Genomic DNA, 22,581 nt, shown 5'->3' on the forward strand with positions numbered 1-22,581 from the left:
ATAATTGAAATCTGCATAATACTTGTAGACACTCGTTTTTGATCGGGTTTTAATTTTTTTTATCATATAATTATTTACTTATTTATTTAATTTATTTATTATCATTATTGTTAGTAATATTTTTTTTAATTTTGTAGGCCCCATGTACAACCCTACTACCCCACCATTATCTCAACCAATAAACAATCCACTAAACCACCATCCAATTAGTTACCAACTCCACCCCACGTCTCAATTAAAACCACGCATGTTTCCTTCTTTTTCTCTCAAAATGAAGGTGGGAATCTTTATCAGGACCTGCCTATTTATTTAAAGGGATTTTAGATTGGAAAAGGGGGGGTCAGGTGAATAGGGACTTTTCTTCTCTCTTTGATTGTAGAGCCTCTCTGCTTTTAATATTTTAAACAGAGTTATATATCCAAAAGGGGGTTCGGTTTTTCACAGAAAAAGGGGAGTGAGATCACTGCTATGGAAGCCGAAACCGAGGAAGGGAAATCAATATTCGAGAGATGGAGTTGCCAATAGTCTCTACAATGTTGACGGGGTGACAAAGCACAGCCTGCTTCCATGGCACATTTGCGGCAACCGAGCACTGCTATACATGTCGATAGGGCGGCGCTCAACGATGTCTTGATAGCGCTAGGGTGCTCCTCCCTCGAGCAGGAACTCAAACGCGTCATGGAGGAAATCGACATCGACAAAGATGGCTTCATCAACCTCTCCGAATTCCTCATCCTCTGCCGATTGAGATTTGACAATTCCAACGCCGAGAACAAGAAGCTAACCGAGGTGCTAACGGTTGTCTGCGAGCACTACACGATTTTACAAAAACAATACAAGGAACTGGTGAGTAAGAACATTGAAACTGAATCTTCAAAGAAGAAGAAAGCCGAGTGTGAAGATTACGGTACCACCATGATTGGTTTCACTGCCAATGCCGAGAGCAGCGGTAGTGATGAAAACTCATTCAAGAAAACCAAGAGCAGCATATCCGAAAGACCATGAAAGACCCAATAGCGTATTTGAGGAGATTGGAGATAACGAATTCGAACGGTGAGAGCAGAGAAGAGATCATCAGGAGTAACATATCTCAAAATTAAAACGATCTAACGGTGGATGTTGGCGGATCGGAGAAAAGATAGCCAAACGATTTTTCGCCGTTTCATGTCGATCGGATCATACCCAGGCGATTTGGACTTCAGATCCGGGCTTCTCTCATCAAGGCGAAGCTGCTCGTGTATTATGTCCATCGACAGCGACGAAGACTGACCGGCGACGATCACAGGCAACATGTGGTATAACGGGTATGGTCTGTAGAGTGAAATGAAAAATGGCTTTTGTTCTTGACTTGTTTGTTTAAAACAGAAACAATTTACTTACAACTCAATGTGTTTATGCTTATGTTTTGTGTACTGTTGCATACTACGAATAACCACTTTCTTGCATGCCTTACAAACAGTAATGAACTGTTATTTTCTCCACTGAGACTAGAAAGGGGTAATACTTTACTTCAATACTGTCAAAACCCTGTTCTAGTATTTACCATGGATATTCAATATATATAAGTATACTTGTATGCTTGAATCAAAGAAAGCCCACGTGAAGTTGGACTTTGGGGCAAATTTCGTCTATAGTCACTTCAAATATTATGGTATAATTCTTCTCATGGTCACTCTATCTTTGATGCATTTCTTTGTAATCTAATTTTGATGTTTAAATTTGATTATTGCCAATCTAACCCCTAATTTATTTTTATGATTTGATTTAATATTTTTATTTAATTATTATTCTATTTTCACTAACATTTTTGACTTTGTAGAAAAATTCCAACTGACCAAAGGTAAATAATACGAATCAAATGTTTTAAAATTTAAATTTTAATTTTAATTTTAATTAAAGACAACCGAAAAATTAATTGGTACCGAAAGGGCGGTTCAAGGGTGCTAATCCTTCATTGACCGTAACCGACTCCCGAACTCGACACGTTTCTGGTACAGCGCAGATCATGTAAGATGGTACCCGACCCACCTAAATTCGTTTTAAAGTGGTCGGTGGCGACTCCTAACCCAATCAATTCCAGTCGAAGCCCAATTCCGGGGCCAAACCGAAAGACGGTTGCGACAGCTTGGCGACTCCGCTGGGGACAGGTAAGTGAGTCAGGCCAGAATTAATTTTCGGTTGTCTTTTTATGCGAAAATTGTAAATTTAAATTTTAATTTATTTATTCGATTCCAATTATTTGCCCTTTGATTATTTTTCCAAGTAAATAGTTGTACTAACATTTTTTCAATTATCTCAGATTTTCGAAAAGTTTCATCTCAGGCTCTATACCCGAGCTCCGAACCCTTTTAAGTGGGGGTGAAAGCGACGCATTCGTGTGAATTTATTCACCGCATATGCCTAGCAAGTAGCCTTCGGGATTCATATACCTTATGTCTTCGTGTGAATTTATTCACCGTGCGGGCATAAGGGAATGTGTCCCCTCGAGTTTAACTTAGTCCACACAAGCCTGTGATGGGTTTGGGACTAAGGGTCTGGTAAGCCCAAGGGGGCACCGGCAAGGAGAACTCGAGTACCTTTTTAGAACCTAAACCGGGAGAGTACAGGGAATTAGAGCCCACCCCGAAACCTCATTCCAAACCGTAGGCTGTTTTATTTCCTGCTTTATTTCCTGTTCAAAGCATGCGAACTAGACAAACATGCGGCTAGGATTTGTTTGAAATTAGCATGCGGGATAGAAATCATGTCTGTGTAGGAATATTAAGCATGTTCGGGTAGATTATCATGTGGGGTAAGACTTTTCATTTTCATCATTTTTATTATTATCATCATTATCTCACTAACTCTTTTTTCTCTTCCTCCTTTCATTTTTATTCTTTGGCATTTTTTTTTATGATTCGCATCATTAAAACGAGGTATTGATCCACAAAAAATGTGTTTGTTAAACATGAATAATTTGTATTAATGGACAAAGGGGTTATAATACAAAGAGATAAAAAGCTCAGAAGTCCAGCCGTGGTCAAATAATACTCGGAGGCAAAGGTTGCAGGGGCAAGACGAGGAAAATGTTGATGGCCCATAAACTCCTTTTGAAAACTACGATAACAAGTGGCGGAACCCCAGCTAAGCTGCAGACCATTAATTGATGAATTCCAAAAACAAGTCGACAAACTTCGGATGGAAGGCTCCAAAGACACTTTCGTTTGGAACGAGCTCGGCATAGAGTGAAGGCCGGAGATGCAGTCATTCGAGATCTTTTTTGGGGCAAGCAACTCGTCACCCGCACAGGTTTAGCCAAAGGAGCTGGAACGGTTCGACAGGATATTCAACCAGTGAAGAAACGAAAGATGAATCAACTTGCCAGAGGCTGTGCGGGATCTATACCATCAAAAAGTTTTTTGTCTCTTCAGACGTAACATTTTTGTCCCCAATAAGGATTATTTAGAATAATAGGCACATTTTTCGGATCAATGCCTCAGACATTTCATGCTTCATGCATTTAAACATTTTGCATTTTGTTCATTTCTTTACATTCACATTAACTATCTTCACATGATTCATCAAAAAATGAGAACACTTCGACCCTATGACATATAAGGAGCTTTACCAACATTTGTTCGACGCACATGTGGTGTCACCATATCCAGAGAAATCCATGAAGCCCCGTACCCCAGGTAGTATGATGAGAACGCTCATTGCGAAAATCATAGCGGAGTCCCAGGGTGCACTATCGAGAATTACTCCACCATCAAGAGAATCATACAGAAAATACGTAACAAGAATCGGATCGACTTCAACAACTTGGGGGCATCCAAGTGAGGCATATCATTTCGTCATTTGAGCCATTCTGTTTGGATTTGTTTTTTTCATTCTTTTCTCAAGTTTTTACAAGGACTTTTAAATAAATTTATGTTGCTTTAATAATGGCGAGCAATAAATCACATTTGCAAACTTGCAATTCTTTGAATATCATTTGAATTAAGAAACTCTGTTAATGGTTCAAAGTTACGGATCTTTGACGAAGTAACATGATTTAAAACAAGGAATTTGACTTTACCCAGAATATACACTCAAACACCATACCCTGCTCTTGTAATTAACCAATATAACATTTTCCTTTCATAAGGTGCGGACAACATGGGGCATCCTTTTGCATATGACATTATTATACTTTTTATTTAAGATGTTCAATGACGATGATGATCTTTACAAATGAAAGAGTCGAGTAGGTGAATCCAGTTTAGGTCAGTTGCTTGAAAATTGAACTCTAAAGATGAGATTCATTGACTTTCAAAAACACCTAGGCTATAATAGGTTCTTCTTGACAATCTTAAGAAATTAAATCCGTAAAAACTGAGCTATTCCGCTAAGGCAATTGGTTATAGAGGAAACTCGACAGCCCTGGCTTTATGAATAGATTGCGTTCAAACCATGACATTGCTCGGACACTTGGCAATTCGGTGTTTGCTCCACTGCTCTTGTCAGGCTGAAGACTCTGTGATGAGATGAATCCTTCAGTGAACTTGATAAAACTGATTATAATGTTAAGTGGTCCCTCTAAAGCAATTGGTTAAACACCCCGGCTTTATGGATCCAGCTTGCCAGATAACGACAAATTAAATCAAATTTATCTGAGCAAGAATTTTTCGATAATGTTGGACTAAGGGAGTTAAGGAACACCTGTTATAGTCAACTACACACGAGCACTCAAGAATTTCATTTTTAGACCGATATTTTTTGCGCTACATTTGTTGGAGGAGCCTACAAAGCTTGAACAAATGGAAGATTTCAGAGGACCGAAATAAAATGTCTAGTAATTGGTCATTCTAGTTGCGTCATTATGTCCGCACCCAAATGAAATGCCAAAGCATATTTCGATATTTAAAAAAAATGACATTTTGGGTTACCAAAACCTTAGAAAGGAGGCCAAGCTAAAGCCAACCCATCCATTTGACACTGGTCAAAGAGCTGTAACTCTGAAAACGTTAAAAGAGCTATTGATTCCTTTGATATTCTTTAAACTCACGTTTATAATTTGATTCAATTGCGAATAATATTTTACAACATTTTTATCGTTTTCTCTCCTGAAACAAGAAAAATGAGAAAAATATTTTCAAACAGAACAACCTCAGATATGAAATGTCTGTAAAGCCCAAGCTCGAGAAGCAAATGGGGCACGATCGATTCCATGGACCAGATTGGCAGACAAAGCACGAAGAGATAACACATAATTCATTCATGTTGCATGCATCTTAGACATAATTAGGTCCATCACATTCCTCATTTTAGCATACATGATTTTTTGCAGCTTTTAGAGTCAAGGATACTTGATTCGTAAGCGCCTTTAAAGAACGATGGTGGTTGCTTAGATCGGCAGCAAGAAGCTACACTTCGACCAACTCGACAGATTGAAAATTTTCTCTCGAACTCACAATTTGCTCGAGAGTAAATTTCAACTTCTCAACGAAGGATCTTGAATCCAAGACAACACAAGTTCAACTTCACGACGAAGGGACCGCTGGTTGTCAATAAACAATTTCTCGATTTCAGAGTCAATTTCAACTTCACAACGAAGGATATTGGACTCCAGACAACGCAAGTTCAACTTCACGACGAAGGGACCGCTGGTTGTCAACAAACATTTCCCAATTTCAGAGCCAATTTCAACTTCACAACGAAGGATATTGGACTCAAGACAGTACAAGTTCAACTTCACGACGAAGGGACCGCTGACTGTCAACAAACAACTTCTCAAATTCAGAGCCAATTTCAACTTCACAACGAAGGATATTGGACTCCAGGCAACGCAAGTTCAACTTCACAACAAAGGGACCGCTGGTTGTCAATAAACAATTTCCCAATTTCAACTTCACAGCGAAGGATATTGAACTCAAGACAACACAAGTTCAACTTCACGACGAAGGGACCGTTGGTTGTCAATAAACAATTTCCCAATTTCAGAGCCAATTTCAACTTCACAACGAAGGATATTGGACTCCAGACAACACAAGTTCAACTTCACGACGAAGGGACCGTTGGTTGTCAATAAACAACTTCTCAATTTCAGAGCCAATTTCAACTTCACAGCGAAGGATATTGGACTCAAGACAACACAAGTTCAACTTCACGACGAAGGGACCGCTGGTTGTCAATAAACAATTTCCCAATTTCGGAGCCAATTTCAACTTCACAACGAAGGATATTGGACTCCAGGCAACACAAGTTCAACTTCACGACGGAGGGACCGCTGGTTGTCAATAAACAATTTCCCAATTTCAGAGCCAATTTCAACTTCACAGCGAAGGATATTGGACTCAAGACAGCACGAGCTCAACTTCATGGCGAAGGGGCGGCTGACTGTCAACAAACAACTTCCCAATTTCAACTTCACAGCGAAGGATATTGGACTCGAGACAACGCAAGTTCAACTTCACGACGAAGGGACCGCTGGTTGTCAACAAAGAACTTCCCAATTTCAGTGTCAATTTCAACTTCACAGCGAAAGATATTGGACTCCAGACAACGCAAGTTCAACTTCACGACGAAGGGACCGCTGGTTGTCAACAAAAATTCCCAGTTCCAGAGCCGATTCCAACTTCACGACGAATGATATCGTGCCCAATGGATTGACTTGGTGTCACAACAAACACTATCAAGTCTCAAATCAAAAAGAACCGGACAAAAACTTATTGTCTTTTTTCATCTTTGCCCTATTCTTGTTAACACAAAAATATGCAAAGAGGGGCAGCTGTAGACACTCATTTTTGATCGGGTTTTAATTTTTTTTATCATATAATTATTTACTTATTTATTTAATTTATTTATTATCATTATTGTTAGTAATATTTTTTTTAATTTTGTAGGCCCCATGTACAACCCTACTACCCCACCATTATCTCAACCAATAAACAATCCACTAAACCACCATCCAATTAGTTACCAACTCCACCCCACGTCTCAATTAAAACCACGCATGTTTCCTTCTTTTTCTCTCAAAATGAAGGTGGGAATCTTTATCAGGACCTGCCTATTTATTTAAAGGGATTTTAGATTGGAAAAGGGGGGGTCAGGTGAATAGGGACTTTTCTTCTCTCTTTGATTGTAGAGCCTCTCTGCTTTTAATATTTTAAACAGAGTTATATATCCAAAAGGGGGGTTCGGTTTTTCACAAAAAAAGGGGAGTGAGATCACTGCTATGGAAGCCGAAACCGAGGAAGGGAAATCAATATTCGAGAGATGGAGTTGCCAATAGTCTCTACAATGTTGACGGGGTGACAAAGCACAACCTGCTTCCATGGCACATTTGCAGCAACCGAGCACTGCTATACATGTCGATAGGGCGGCGCTCAACGATGTCTTGATAGCGCTAGGGTGCTCCTCCCTCGAGCAGGAACTCAAACGCGTCATGGAGGAAATCGACATCGACAAAGATGGCTTCATCAACCTCTCCGAATTCCTCATCCTCTGCCGATTGAGATTTGACAATTCCAATGCCGAGAACAAGAAACTAACCGAGGTGCTAACGGTTGTCTGCGAGCACTACACGATTTTGCAAAAACAATACAAGGAACTGGTGAGTAAGAACCTTGAAACTGAATCTTCAAAGAAGAAGAAAGCCGAGTGTGAAGATTACGGTACCACCATGATTGGTTTCACTGCCAATGCCGAGAGCAGCGGTAGTGATGAAAACTCATTCAAGAAAACCAAGAGCAGCATATCCGAAAGACCATGAAAGACCCAATAGCGTATTTGAGGAGATTGGAGATAACGAATTCGAACGGTGAGAGCAGAGAAGAGATCATCAGGAGTAACATATCTCAAAATTAAAATGATCTAACGGTGGATGTTGGCGGATCGGAGAAAAGATAGCCAAACGATTTTTCGTCGTTTCATGTCGATCGGATCATACCCAGGCGATTTGGACTTCAGATCCGGGCTTCTCTCATCAAGGCGAAGCTGCTCGTGTATTATGTCCATCGACAGCGACGAAGACTGACCGGCGACGATCACAGGCAACATGTGGTATAACGGGTATGGTCTGTAGAGTGAAATGAAAAATGGCTTTTGTTCTTGACTTGTTTGTTTAAAACAGAAACAATTTACTTACAACTCAATGTGTTTATGCTTATGTTTTGTGTACTGTTGCATACTACGAATAACCACTTTCTTGCATGCCTTACAAACAGTAATGAACTGTTATTTTCTCCACTGAGACTAGAAAGGGGTAATACTTTACTTCAATACTGTCAAAACCCTGTTCTAGTATTTACCATGGATATTCAATATATATAAGTATACTTGTATGCTTGAATCAAAGAAAGCCCACGTGAAGTTGGACTTTGGGGCAAATTTCGTCTATAGTCACTTCAAATATTATGGTATAATTCTTCTCATGGTCACTCTATCTTTGATGCATTTCTTTGTAATCTAATTTTGATGTTTAAATTTGATTATTGCCAATCTAACCCCTAATTTATTTTTATGATTTGATTTAATATTTTTATTTAATTATTATTCTATTTTCACTAACATTTTTGACTTTGTAGAAAAATTCCAACTGACCAAAGGTAAATAATACGAATCAAATGTTTTAAAATTTAAATTTTAATTTTAATTTTAATTAAAGACAACCGAAAAATTAATTGGTACCGAAAGGGCGGTTCAAGGGTGCTAATCCTTCCTTGACCGTAACCGACTCCCGAACTCGACACGTTTCTGGTACAGCGCAGATCAGGTAAGATGGTACCCGACCCACCTAAATTCGTTTTAAAGTGGTCGGTGGCGACTCCTAACCCAATCAATTCCAGTCGAAGCCCAATTCCGGGGCCAAACCGAAAGACGGTTGCGACAGCTTGGCGACTCCGCTGGGGACAGGTAAGTGAGTCAGGCCAGAATTAATTTTCGGTTGTCTTTTTATGCGAAAATTGTAAATTTAAATTTTAATTTATTTATTCGATTCCAATTATTTGCCCTTTGATTATTTTTCCAAGTAAATAGTTGTACTAACATTTTTTCAATTATCTCAGATTTTCGAAAAGTTTCATCTCAGGCTCTATACCCGAGCTCCGAACCCTTTTAAGTGGGGGTGAAAGCGACGCATTCGTGTGAATTTATTCACCGCATATGCCTAGCAAGTAGCCTTCGGGATTCATATACCTTATGTCTTCGTGTGAATTTATTCACCGTGCGGGCATAAGGGAATGTGTCCCCTCGAGTTTAACTTAGTCCACACAAGCCTGTGATGGGTTTGGGACTAAGGGTCTGGTAAGCCCAAGGGGGCACCGGCAAGGAGAACTCGAGTACCTTTTTAGAACCTAAACCGGGAGAGTACAGGGAATTAGAGCCCACCCCGAAACCTCATTCCAAACCGTAGGCTGTTTTATTTCCTGCTTTATTTTCTGTTCAAAGCATGCGAACTAGACAAACATGCGGCTAGGATTTGTTTGAAATTAGCATGCGGGATAGAAATCATGTCTGTGTAGGAATATTAAGAATGTTCGGGTAGATTATCATGTGGGGTAAGACTTTTCATTTTCATCATTTTTATTATTATCATCATTATCTCACTAACTCTTTTTTTCTCTTCCTCCTTTCATTTTTATTCTTTGGCATTTTTTTTATCATTCGCATCATTAAAACGAGGTATTGATCCACAAAAAATGTGTTTGTTAAACATGAATAATTTGTATTAATGGACAAAGGGGTTATAATACAAAGAGATAAAAAGCTCAGAAGTCCAGCCGTGGTCAAAGAATACTCGGAGGCAAAGGTTGCAGGGGCAAGACGAGGAAAATGTTGCTGGCCCATAAACTCATTTTGAAAACTACGATAACAAGTGGCGGAACCCCAGCTAAGCTGCAGACCATTAATTGATGAATTCCAAAAACAAGTCGACAAACTTCGGATGGAAGGCTCCAAATACACTTTCGTTTGGAACGAGCTCGGCATAGAGTGAAGGCCGGAGATGCAGTCATTCGAGATCTTTTTTGGGGCAAGCAACTCGTCACCCGCACAGGTTTAGCCAAAGGAGCTGGAACGGTTCGACATGATATTCAACCGGTGAAGAAACGGAAGACGAATCAACTTGCCAGAGGCTGTGCGGGATCTATACCATCAAAAAGTTTTTTGTCTCTTCAGACGTAACATTTTTGTCCCCAATAAGGATTATTTAGAATAATAGGCACATTTTTCGGATCAATGCCTCGGACATTTCATGCTTCATGCATTTAAACATTTTGCATTTTGTTCATTTCTTTACATTCACATTAACTATCTTCACATGATTCATCAAAAAATGAGAACACTTCGACCCTATGACATATAAGGAGCTTTACCAACATTTGTTCGACGCACATGTGGTGTCACCATATCCAGAGAAATCCATGAAGCCCCGTACCCCAGGTAGTATGATGAGAACGCTCATTGCGAAAATCATAGCGGAGTCCCAGGGTGCACTATCGAGAATTACTCCACCATCAAGAGAATCATACAGAAAATACGTAACAAGAATCGGATCGACTTCAACAACTTGGGGGCATCCAAGTGAGGCATATCATTTCGTCATTTGAGCCATTCTGTTTGGATTTGTTTTTTTCATTCTTTTCTCAAGTTTTTGCAAGGACTTTTAAATAAATTTATGTTGCTTTAATAATGGCGAGCAATAAATCACATTTGCAAACTTGCAATTCTTTGAATATCATTTGAATTAAGAAACTCTGTTAATGGTTCAAAGTTACGGATCTTTGACGAAGTAACATGATTTAAAACAAGGAATTTGACTTTACCCAGAATATACACTCAAACACCATACCATGCTCTTGTAATTAACCAATATAACATTTTCCTTTCATAAGGTGCGGACAACATGGGGCATCCTTTTGCATATGACATTATTATACTTTTTATTTAAGATGTTCAATGACGATGATGATCTTTACAAATGAAAGAGTCGAGTAGGTGAATCCAGTTTAGGTCAGTTGCTTGGAAATTGAACTCTAAAGATGAGATTCTTTGACTTTCAAAAACACCTAGGCTATAATAGGTTCTTCTTGACAATCTTAAGAAATTAAATCCGTAAAAACTGAGCTATTCCGCTAAGGCAATTGGTTATAGAGGAAACTCGACAGCCCTGGCTTTATGAATAGATTGCGTTCAAACCATGACATTGCTCAGACACTTGGCAATTCGGTGTTTGCTCCACTGCTCTTGTCAGGCTGAAGACTCTGTGATGAGATGAATCCTTCAGTGAACTTGATAAAACTGATTATAATGTTAAGTGGTCCCTCTAAAGCAATTGGTTAAACACCCCGGCTTTATGGATCCAGCTTGCCAGATAACGACAAATTAAATCAAATTTATCTGAGCAAGAAATTTTCGATAATGTTGGACTAAGGGAGTTAAGGAACACCTGTTATAGTCGACTACACACGAGCACTCAAGAATTTCATTTTTAGACCGATATTTTTTGCGCTACATTTGTTGGAGGAGCCTACAAAGCTTGAACAAATGGAAGATTTCAGAGGACCGAAATAAAATGTCTAGTAATTGGTCATTCTAGTTGCGTCATTATGTCCGCACCCAAATGAAATGCCTAAGCATATTTCGATATTTAAAAAAAATGACATTTTGGGTTACCAAAACCTTAGAAAGGAGGCCAAGCTAAAGCCAACCCATCCATTTGACACTGGTCAAAGAGCTATAACTCTGAAAACGTTAAAAGAGCTATTGATTCCTTTGATATTCTTTAAACTCACGTTTATAATTTGATTCAATTGCGAATAATATTTTACAACATTTTTATCGTTTTCTCTCCTGAAACAAGAAAAATATTTTCAAACAGAACAACCTCAGATATGAAATGTCTGTAAAGCCCAAGCTCGAGAAGCAAATGGGGCACGATCGATTCCATGGACCAGATTGGCAGACAAAGCACGAAGAGATAACACATAATTCATTCATGTTGCATGCATCTTAGACATAATTAGGTGCATCACATTCCTCATTTTAGCATACATGATTTTTTGCAGCTTTTAGAGTCAAGGATACTTGATTCGTAAGCGCCTTTAAAGAACGATGGTGGTTGCTTAGATCGGCAGCAAGAAGCTACACTTCGACCAACTCGACAGATTGAAAATTTTCTCTCGAACTCACAATTTGCTCGAGAGTAAATTTCAACTTCTCAACGAAGGATCTTGAATCCAAGACAACACAAGTTCAACTTCACGACGAAGGGACCGCTGGTTGTCAATAAACAATTTCTCGATTTCAGAGTCAATTTCAACTTCACAACGAAGGATATTGGACTCCAGACAACGCAAGTTCAACTTCACGACGAAGGGACCGCTGGTTGTCAACAAACATTTCCCAATTTCAGAGCCAATTTCAACTTCACAACGAAGGATATTGGACTCAAGACAGTACAAGTTCAACTTCACGACGAAGGGACCGCTGACTGTCAACAAACAACTTCTCAAATTCAGAGCCAATTTCAACTTCACAACGAAGGATATTGGACTCCAGGCAACGCAAGTTCAACTTCACAACGAAGGGACCGCTGGTTGTCAATAAACAATTTCCCAATTTCAACTTCACAGCGAAGGATATTGAACTCAAGACAACACAAGTTCAACTTCACGACGAAGGGACCGTTGGTTGTCAATAAACAATTTCTCAATTTCAGAGCCAATTTCAACTTCACAACGAAGGATATTGGACTCCAGACAACACAAGTTCAACTTCACGACGAAGGGACCGCTGGTTGTCAATAAACAACTTCTCAATTTCAGAGCCAATTTCAACTTCACAGCGAAGGATATTGGACTCAAGACAACACAAGTTCAACTTCACGACGAAGGGACCGCTGGTTGTCAATAAACAATTTCCCAATTTCGGAGCCAATTTCAACTTCACAACGAAGGATATTGGACTCCAGGCAACACAAGTTCAACTTCACGACGGAGGGACCGCTGGTTGTCAATAAACAATTTCCCAATTTCAGAGCCAATTTCAACTTCACAACGAAGGATATTGGACTCAAGACAGCACGAGCTCAACTTCATGGCGAATGGGCGGCTGACTGTCAACAAACAACTTCCCAATTTCAACTTCACAGCGAAGGATATTGGACTCGAGACAACGCAAGTTCAACTTCACGATGAAGGGACCGCTGGTTGTCAACAAAGAACTTCCCAATTTCAGTGTCAATTTCAACTTCACAGCGAAAGATATTGGACTCCAGACAACGCAAGTTCAACTTCACGACGAAGGGACCGCTGGTTGTCAACAAAAATTCCCAGTTCCAGAGCCGATTCCAACTTCACGACGAATGATATCGTGCCCAATGGATTGACTTGGTGTCACAACAAACACTATCAAGTCTCAAATCAAAATGAACCGGACAAAAACTTGTTGTCTTTTTTCATCTTTGCCCTATTCTTGTTAACACAAAAATATGCAAAGAGGGGCAGCTGTAGACACTCGTTTTTGATCGGGTTTTAATTTTTTTTTTATCATATAATTATTTACTTATTTATTTAATTTATTTATTATCATTATTGTTAGTAATATTTTTTTTAATTTTGTAGGCCCCATGTACAACCCTACTACCCCACCATTATCTCAACCAATAAACAATCCACTAAACCACCATCCAATTAGTTACCAACTCCACCCCACGTCTCAATTAAAACCACGCATGTTTCCTTCTTTTTCTCTCAAAATGAAGGTGGGAATCTTTATCAGGACCTGCCTATTTATTTAAAGGGATTTTAGATTGGAAAAGGGGGGGTCAGGTGAATAGGGACTTTTCTTCTCTCTTTGATTGTAGAGCCTCTCTGCTTTTAATATTTTAAACAGAGTTATATATCCAAAAGGGGGGTTCGGTTTTTCACAGAAAAAGGGGAGTGAGATCACTGCTATGGAAGCCGAAACCGAGGAAGGGAAATCAATATTCGAGAGATGGAGTTGCCAATAGTCTCTACAATGTTGACGGGGTGACAAAGCACAGCCTGCTTCCATGGCACATTTGCGGCAACCGAGCACTGCTATACATGTCGATAGGGCGGCGCTCAACGATGTCTTGATAGCGCTAGGGTGCTCCTCCCTCGAGCAGGAACTCAAACGCGTCATGGAGGAAATCGACATCGACAAAGATGGCTTCATCAACCTCTCCAAATTCCTCATCCTCTGCCGATTGAGATTTGACAATTCCAACGCCGAGAACAAGAAGCTAACCGAGGTGCTAACGGTTGTCTGCGAGCACTACACGATTTTGCAAAAACAATACAAGGAACTGGTGAGTAAGAACATTGAAACTGAATCTTCAAAGAAGAAGAAAGCCGAGTGTGAAGATTACGGTACCACCATGATTGGTTTCACTGCCAATGCCGAGAGCAGCGGTAGTGATGAAAACTCATTCAAGAAAACCAAGAGCAGCATATCCGAAAGACCATGAAAGACCCAATAGCATATTTGAGGAGATTGGAGATAACGAATTCGAACGGTGAGAGCAGAGAAGAGATCATCAGGAGTAACATATCTCAAAATTAAAACGATCTAACGGTGGATGTTGGCGGATCGGAGAAAAGATAGCCAAACGATTTTTCGCCGTTTCATGTCGATCGGATCATACCCAGGCGATTTGGACTTCAGATCCGGGCTTCTCTCATCAAGGCGAAGCTGCTCGTGTATTATGTCCATCGACAGCGACGAAGACTGACCGGCGACGATCACAGGCAACATGTGGTATAACGGGTATGGTCTGTAGAGTGAAATGAAAAATGGCTTTTGTTCTTGACTTGTTTGTTTAAAACAAAAACAATTTACTTACAACTCAATGTGTTTATGCTTATGTTTTGTGTACTGTTGCATACTACGAATAACCACTTTCTTGCATGCCTTACAAACAGTAATGAACTGTTATTTTCTCCACTGAGACTACAAAGGGGTAATACTTTACTTCAATACTGTCAAAACCCTGTTCTAGTATTTACCATGGATATTCAATATATATAAGTATACTTGTATGCTTGAATCAAAGAAAGCCCACGTGAAGTTGGACTTTGGGGCAAATTTCGTCTATAGTCACTTCAAATATTATGGTATAATTCTTCTCATGGTCACTCTATCTTTGATGCATTTCTTTGTAATCTAATTTTGATGTTTAAATTTGATTATTGCCAATCTAACCCCTAATTTATTTTTATGATTTGATTTAATATTTTTATTTAATTATTATTCTATTTTCACTAACATTTTTGACTTTGTAGAAAAATTCCAACTGACCAAAGGTAAATAATACGAATCAAATGTTTTAAAATTTAAATTTAAATTTAAATTTTAATTAAAGACAACCGAAAAATTAATTGGTACCGAAAGGGCGGTTCAAGGGTGCTAATCCTTCCTTGACCGTAACCGACTCCCGAACTCGACACGTTTCTGGTACAGCGCAGATCAGGTAAGATGGTACCCGACCCACCTAAATTCGTTTTAAAGTGGTCGGTGGCGACTCCTAACCCAATCAATTCCAGTCGAAGCCCAATTCCGGGGCCAAACCGAAAGACGGTTGCGACAATACTAATTATCCGATCATATCAAAGTTTATATAAATATGAAATCTCATTATTACACAAATAAACCTCAACCGAATGAACATGTTCCTAAGTCTATTTGAGAGAAAGCTTCACAAAAATGACATAAAAAACAATTATATTCGTTGAAAAGAGATAAATATTTTCATGGTATGTACCTAAACCACTAAAATCAAAGAAACTACTTGATGAAACCTCGCTAGATTTCAGTAAAACAAACACCACACATATAATAAGAAGAAAGGGTGAGCATTCAATCGAGCCGAGTCGTGTCAAAAAATATCGAGTTATTCGAGTTTAAGAGTCATATTTCACAACTCAAACTTAACTTAAAACTTTTTGAAGTCGAATCGAATTTATGAAATTCGAGTCGAGTTATTCAAGTTTTTATACTAATTTTATTATAATTATTTATAGTATTATGACAATTATTTACTCCAATTTTTTTTACTTTCTCTAACCATACAATATATATATATATATATATATATATATTCTTTTCACGTTATAATGTTATTTAATATATCACTGATCTTTGAACCTCTGAAACAACCTTAAGAAAACTATGGTTACTCTACAGTAACTTAACCATATGTATACGCTGATTTCTCATAACTCGATCCACATAGGCAAAAATCTAAATAGGCTCCTCATCATAATTTAAATCAGGTCTCACCTCAATATTTTTAACGTAAATGACATGGTACTAGTTGGAACAGTAACGCCTCAACATAGAGAAATGGAAGATATCATCAATGAGCTCAAGCTTAGGTGATAACTCAAGTTGCTATGCAAATGGTCATACTGAATGCAGAATATGGTAAGTCTAAGAAATCTCGGCTTATTCATCCCTTATGGACAAAATTGAGTACACTCATCAAAGGAGTTATCCTATGAAATAATCGTCCATCCATAAAGAACTCAATATCACTTCTCTTCCGATCGGTAAAAGATATTTGTCAAACAAAGCTTGTGTAAGGTCGGATCCCAAAATCGCCTTCTCAGATAACTCGGTTAACATAGTAGAATACAACATCAATGACCATACAAGGCCTCATACAATGTCATATGAATATTGGTCTAGTAACTAGTATTATAGGCACATTCAACCGACAATAAACAAACCACCCAACTATCTTAGAACCCTGTAATGCAACCTTTCAAATTAACTTCGAGAATCTAAATAACCTGCTTAAACAGACCATCAAACTACGAATAATAAGTTGTAGTGAAGTTTTAATCGCGTATACAAAGCCTCAAGAAAAGTATTTTAAAATCGCGAGATAAATTTCAGATCTCAGTCAGAATTTATGGATAAGGGAGCCTTACAATGATTAACAATCTTAGAAGTAAACAATCAAGTTAGTTATCAAGAATATAATTAGTTTGAACCTGAATAAGATAAAATGACTTGTAAAGATTATCAATAAAACACAAAATGAATCTTACGTGGAAATAACCAAAGGTAATCCAATAAAAAAGTATGCAGTTACTCCAATAAAAAAGTATGCAGTTACTCACTTCTATTCTTACTCTAAAATATGTATTATTTCCAGAATATAGTCGAAATTGACTTTTTCCCATTAAGATAGTCTGAATCAGAGTGATACAGATGTTATATTCTTTTGATTTTCAAAATAGATCCGTTAAATCAAATGAAGAAGCCGTAAGCAAATATCAAAATTGATTTATGTAGAGTTTGAAAGAAATCAAATAATTCAGACCAAAATATTATCTCAATCCAGAATATAAAACATTACTTGAATCTTTAGTAGTCTTGGGATTACAGAGATAATGTTGGCCAAAATCATTTTTTTCAAAGTGAATCATGATGTGTTTGAGTGAGAATTCAAACAAAACCGAACCTAATGCTATTATAGGAGTTCATTTATATACTCAGATTGTCGTACAAAACTAAAATTTTATCAGAACTTGCAATTACAGACTAACTTGGAAGAACATTTTATTATAGTAAGAGTTACTTCTTAGGAAAAAAGTCATAACAGATCTAAAGATTTCAGTTATAATTCTTTATAAAAAAAAGGTGAAACTGAATATAATACCGAAGATCATACATGAACAAATTTTCTTCTTTGAAAACGAGAAATTACTTCCTAAGCATGATAATTGACCTAAGACATCATCATATTAGATCAGTTAGAACTGAATTAATTAATATTTTATTGCACCTAAATCGACTTCAAAAAAAATTCAATAACATTGAATGAAAATCACTAATTAACTAACGATTATTCGCTATAGTAAAGATCTTATAACTGAAATACTAAATAAAAGTGTCTAAACGACTTCAGATATCCTTACTTGAAGACACCTAATTTCGTCCAATATTATTATGTTACATAACATATTTACGTTATTATAAATTATGTTATATAATATATATATATATATATTTACATTTTATTATGTTTTTATGTACATGCCCCATAGCCCATCAGCTACCCAACAGAGCACCCAGACCCAAACAGACACGCGACCTGATTGGATCCCGAACCGGATCCAGTGGAGTTGTAACCTGAACTAGCATATTAGGGTTTCCAACCCTAATATCTTCTTTTCTCCACAACATCGCAATCCCACTTTCGAAGAGCTCTCGCCCTAGTCGCTCAGTCATCCGTCGCTCTTCTCGACAGTAAACACAACGTGGTGTTGTGGGACTCCAAGCCACCAACAACCGTGCAACAAATTCTGTTTGATTAGGACTCTTTTAGCATTATCAATAAGTGTAAACAACACACACAAAAATAAACAATATTACACAAGAGATACAAAAAAAATACGAGATATGAAAGAGAAATATTAGTGTTTGTAAAGTCTTTGAAAGGGTAATAAAAGAAAGGTATTATTTTTTACCTTATTCGGTTGTTTTTGTCACATGCATGTTGATTCTTATTTGTCCTTTGACTTGAAAACCCCGAAAAGGGGTGTTTGGCAGATGACAAGAAGGAGAGGAGTTTCAAAATTCTTTTTCTAGATTTACTCTCCCTCGAGGCCTTTTTACAAAAAATAACATGATTTTTAAAAAGAGTATGCGAAAAAGGTTTCGAAAAATCAAAAAAAAAAAAGAAATTTTTTTTTACTGTCGATGAACGACCGTCGGCGAGGTGGTGGGCCACCGGTTTCTGGAACCCACGGTGGTTGTTCTTCGTGTTCATGAAAAACACATGAACACTTTGAGAGAAAATGGAAAATGGGGGGTTTTGGTGTTGAGAAGTGAAAAATGAAAGTTTTAAAAAAAATATTGGCTTATATACTAAGCCCATGATACCCGCTGACCCGACCCATAACACACGCCACGGTGGTTGTTCTTCGTGTTCATGAAAAACACATGAACACTTTGAGAGAAAATGGAAAATGGGGGGTTTCGGTGTTGAGAAGTGAAAAATGAAAGTTTTAAAAAAAATATTGGCTTATATACTAAGCCCATGATACCCGCTTACCCGACCCATAACACACGCAACCCGCGTGTTTTTAAATCAGAGAGGGTAAATCATAGTTTTAGCCTCCCTGTGTTTTTTATATACTTATTTTGACCCCCAAATTCGACTTTTACATCGAATTCTTCTTAAATTGACCCTCAATTTCGATTTTTATTTCAATTTAGGCCTTTTAATTAATTTTCGCTTTATTCTATTTATTCAATTTGACATTTTATTTATATATATATATAATTTTTTTAGTTGTTTTGTTTTCTTTATTCTTTATTCTTTTTGTTTTTTTTTTATTTTATTATTGTTTTTCCAACATTTATATATATATATATATTTATTATTATTATTATTATTCCCTTTTTATTTTACTCATTTTTATATTTTTCCTATCTATTTTCGGTTTGTCTTTTTAGTTGTTTTCCATACATCTCATTATATGTGTGTGTGTATATATATATATATTATTCTTATTTTATTTTATTTTTATTTGTTTGTTCTCTTTTTGTTTTATTTTTATTCTTATTTTTATTCATTTTTTATTCTATTTAATGTTTATTTATTTTACCATTTTATTTTATTTTCCTATCTATTTTCGGTTTGTCTTTTTAGTTGTTTTCCATACATCTCATTATATGTGTGTGTATATATATATATATATATATATTATTCTTATTTTATTTTATTTTTATTTGTTTGTTCTCTTTTTGTTTTATTTTTATTCTTATTTTTATTCATTTTTTATTATATTTAATGTTTATTTATTTTACCATTTTATTTTATTTTTTTTATTTTATTTTATTATTTTTATCCTTATGTTATTTATTTTATTATTTTTCTCTTTGTATCTTTTTTTCTTGTTTTGTTTATTATTTATATATTTAGCATTTTCTATCTTAATTCAATTCAGCTTTTCATTATAAATCTGACATTTATGTCTTTTTAAGGGTCTTCGTTTAATCAATCAGAGGTAAGTAATTCGGATCAATTTTTACCTTTTTAATTTAACTTGCAATTTTCTTAATTAAAGACAATTAGAAACTAATTAGTGCCGAAAGGGCAGTTCAAGGGTGTTAATCCTTCCTTGACTGTAACCGACTCCCGAATCCGACACATCTTTGGTAAGATGCAGATTAGGTAAGAAATCAAAGTATCTGATCAACCTATTTGTTTTTAAAATAAATGATCGGTAGCGACTCAACCCATTTGTTCACGTCGAAGTCCAATTCCAGGCCCACCCGAAAGACGATTCCGACATCTTGGCGACTCCACTGGACAGGTAAGTGAGTCAAGCTAAGGTAATTTCCAGTTGTCTTTTTAATGAAAAGGGTAAATTTAAATTGTAAGGTAACTTTTTGATCTTTTTTTACTTACTTTTGATTATTTTTTTCAAATATTATTTTTTTCAAATAAATAGTTGTACTGACGATTTCTTTCAATGGTTTCAGTTTATCAAACTTTTTTTCCACCTAAGGCTCTAAACTCGAGCTCCAAACTCATTTTTAAGTGGGGGGTGAAAGCGACGCCTTCGTGAGAATTTATTCTCCGCATAGGCCTAGCATGTAGCCTTCGGGATTCATACACCTTATGTCTTTGTGTGAATTTATTCACCGCACAGACATAAGGGAATGTATCCTCTCGAGTTTAACTTAGTCACACAAGCTTGTAATGGGCTTAGGACTAAATGTTTGGCAAGCCCAAGGGGGAACCATCAAGGAGAACTCGGGTACCTTTTTAGAACATAAACCAGGAGACTACAGAGAATTAGAGCCTACCCCGAAACCCCATTTCAAAACGTAGGATGTTTTTACCCTAATCATGCAGTATTTTCATTTATTTTTACTTTCATCATTTGTTTATTTATTTATTTTATCTTACTAACTTTGTGCTTTCGTGTTTGTCTTTCTAGCATTTGCATCATAAAAGAGGCTATTAATCCATAAAAAGGTGTTAGTTATACATAAATAATCTACATAAATGGACAAAGGGGTTGTAATATAAGAGATAAAAAACGCCGAGGTCCGACTATGGTTCGAAAAGACCAGAAAGAAAAGGGAGATAGTCTTCAAGGAAGGTATGTGTCAGAATTGTTAGCTACGCCTCTATTAGCCTAAAGCAGAATGATGTACAAGAGCTTCGGGACATCTAGGACAGTTGGAAGAGTGACCGGAAATAGAAATTCAGCCAGCGGTACGGTGATATTGCACTTTTGCTTTATGTCAAGACTGATGAGCCCTTAATCAAAGCCTTGGTTCAATTCTGGAACCCGAGGTACAGTTGTTTCACCTTTAACCAGGAAGACATGGTGCCCACAATCGAAGAGTATACTCACTGCTGCACTATGAAAGCATCAGACTGAAGATGACCTACATCAAACACATCAAAAGTCATCCTTTCGAGAATAGATTAGCCAAGGTTGCAGGGGTTGAAAAAAAATTGGTAACTGACCAGGCTCAACATAAAGGCAGTTTGAAAGGAATTGATTGGCTTCGTATCAAGCAACTGATGAAGAACTATCTTGATGAATGGAAGACAATAGATCTTTTCGCACTGGGTCTACATGGTTTGATTATATTCCCAAAGACTTTGGGATATATTGACGCGGCTGTGGTGGAACTGTTTGAACAACTCACGAGGTGATTATATCCAGCACCGACAATCTTAGCTGAGACCTTTCGCTTTCTCAACTACTGCAGAAAGACTGACAGAGGAAGGTTTATAGGGTGTTCGTAGCTTCTCTATGTCTGGATTCACAGTCATTTCTGGAAGATTAACGGGATTTCCTACCGCCAATTTTGCACCACTTATTCACCTTTTGGGGGAATTCAACAATCTGAAGTGGCACGAAGGCACCTCAAAAGAAAAATGGATGAAAGTCTTCACACATCTTTAAGACTGGGATATTACCTAGAGAGCCCTTTGGTTAGCCAACAATGGCATTCTCTTCCGTTGAGGGGATTCAGACACTATGACCCTACTTGGACCATGGGGAGGAGTTGGGTATTCTCCTCTTCTGGCAGTCCGACAGTATAGGGCATGTCTGCTTGTCCTAGTAACATACGGACTTTCTGGATCAGAATTTACGTACCACGACGATAACTATAAGAAAATGATCAAGGAAGTAGCTGAGTCATGGAAGAAAGTGTTCTGAATAGATGTCGTGGCTGCCAAGAACATGCTCACTCTGGACCATATGGAGTGGCAAAGGTTAAGAAAAAATGACAACATCCTTGTGCCAGATCATAAGGACACTCGGACTATTGAAGAGCATCTTAAGCATGTTCCTTCCGAGCTAGAGATAGCAAGGGACGAATTTGAAGTTGTGAAGAATGAACTAAAACAGAGGGTAAGAGAACTTGAAGCCGAATGATACCAGTGAAAGTTAGATGCCGATACTCAGAAGGATCGGGCAGACAAGCTGGAGAAGGAACAGAAGAAAGTTCGTTTTGAGTTCGAAGACTTGGAAAGGGGTACCAAGAGCAAGTCCAGAATAACTTCAATATGAAGAGGACTTCTGAGTACTGGAAAGGAGAATCTAGCAGTCT

The 22,581-nt window shown here is 37.5% G+C and overlaps 3 protein-coding genes across 3 annotated transcripts; all 3 read left to right on the top strand.

Moving 5' to 3' along the window:
• The first annotated feature begins 567 nt into the window (after positions 1–567).
• Positions 568–1,005, top strand: LOC120158794 (probable WRKY transcription factor 40). The gene has a single exon (XM_039169547.1). It carries the CDS (start codon positions 568–570, stop codon positions 1,003–1,005), a length of 438 nt encoding a protein of 145 aa, XP_039025478.1.
• A 6,289-nt stretch (positions 1,006–7,294) lies between these two features.
• LOC120158795 (probable WRKY transcription factor 40) lies at positions 7,295–7,732 on the top strand. The gene has a single exon (XM_039169548.1). The coding sequence runs from the start codon at positions 7,295–7,297 to the stop codon at positions 7,730–7,732; it is 438 nt and encodes a 145-aa protein (XP_039025479.1).
• Positions 7,733–14,014: 6,282 nt separating this feature from the next.
• Positions 14,015–14,452, top strand: LOC120158796 (probable WRKY transcription factor 40). Its single transcript, XM_039169549.1, has one exon. The coding sequence runs from the start codon at positions 14,015–14,017 to the stop codon at positions 14,450–14,452; it is 438 nt and encodes a 145-aa protein (XP_039025480.1).
• The last annotated feature ends 8,129 nt before the right edge of the window (positions 14,453–22,581 follow it).

The sequence above is a fragment of the Hibiscus syriacus genome, unplaced genomic scaffold, assembly GCF_006381635.1.
Source record: "Hibiscus syriacus cultivar Baekdansim isolate YM2019G1 unplaced genomic scaffold, ASM638163v2 tig00111330_pilon, whole genome shotgun sequence".
Lineage (NCBI taxonomy): Eukaryota > Viridiplantae > Streptophyta > Magnoliopsida > Malvales > Malvaceae > Hibiscus > Hibiscus syriacus.

What these genes read in the sequence shown, in the direction of transcription:
- LOC120158794 (XM_039169547.1), top strand. Translation starts at nt 568, where the DNA reads ATGGCACATTTGCGGCAACCGAGCACTGCTATACATGTCGATAGGGCG.
- LOC120158795 (XM_039169548.1), top strand. Translation starts at nt 7,295, where the DNA reads ATGGCACATTTGCAGCAACCGAGCACTGCTATACATGTCGATAGGGCG.
- LOC120158796 (XM_039169549.1), top strand. Translation starts at nt 14,015, where the DNA reads ATGGCACATTTGCGGCAACCGAGCACTGCTATACATGTCGATAGGGCG.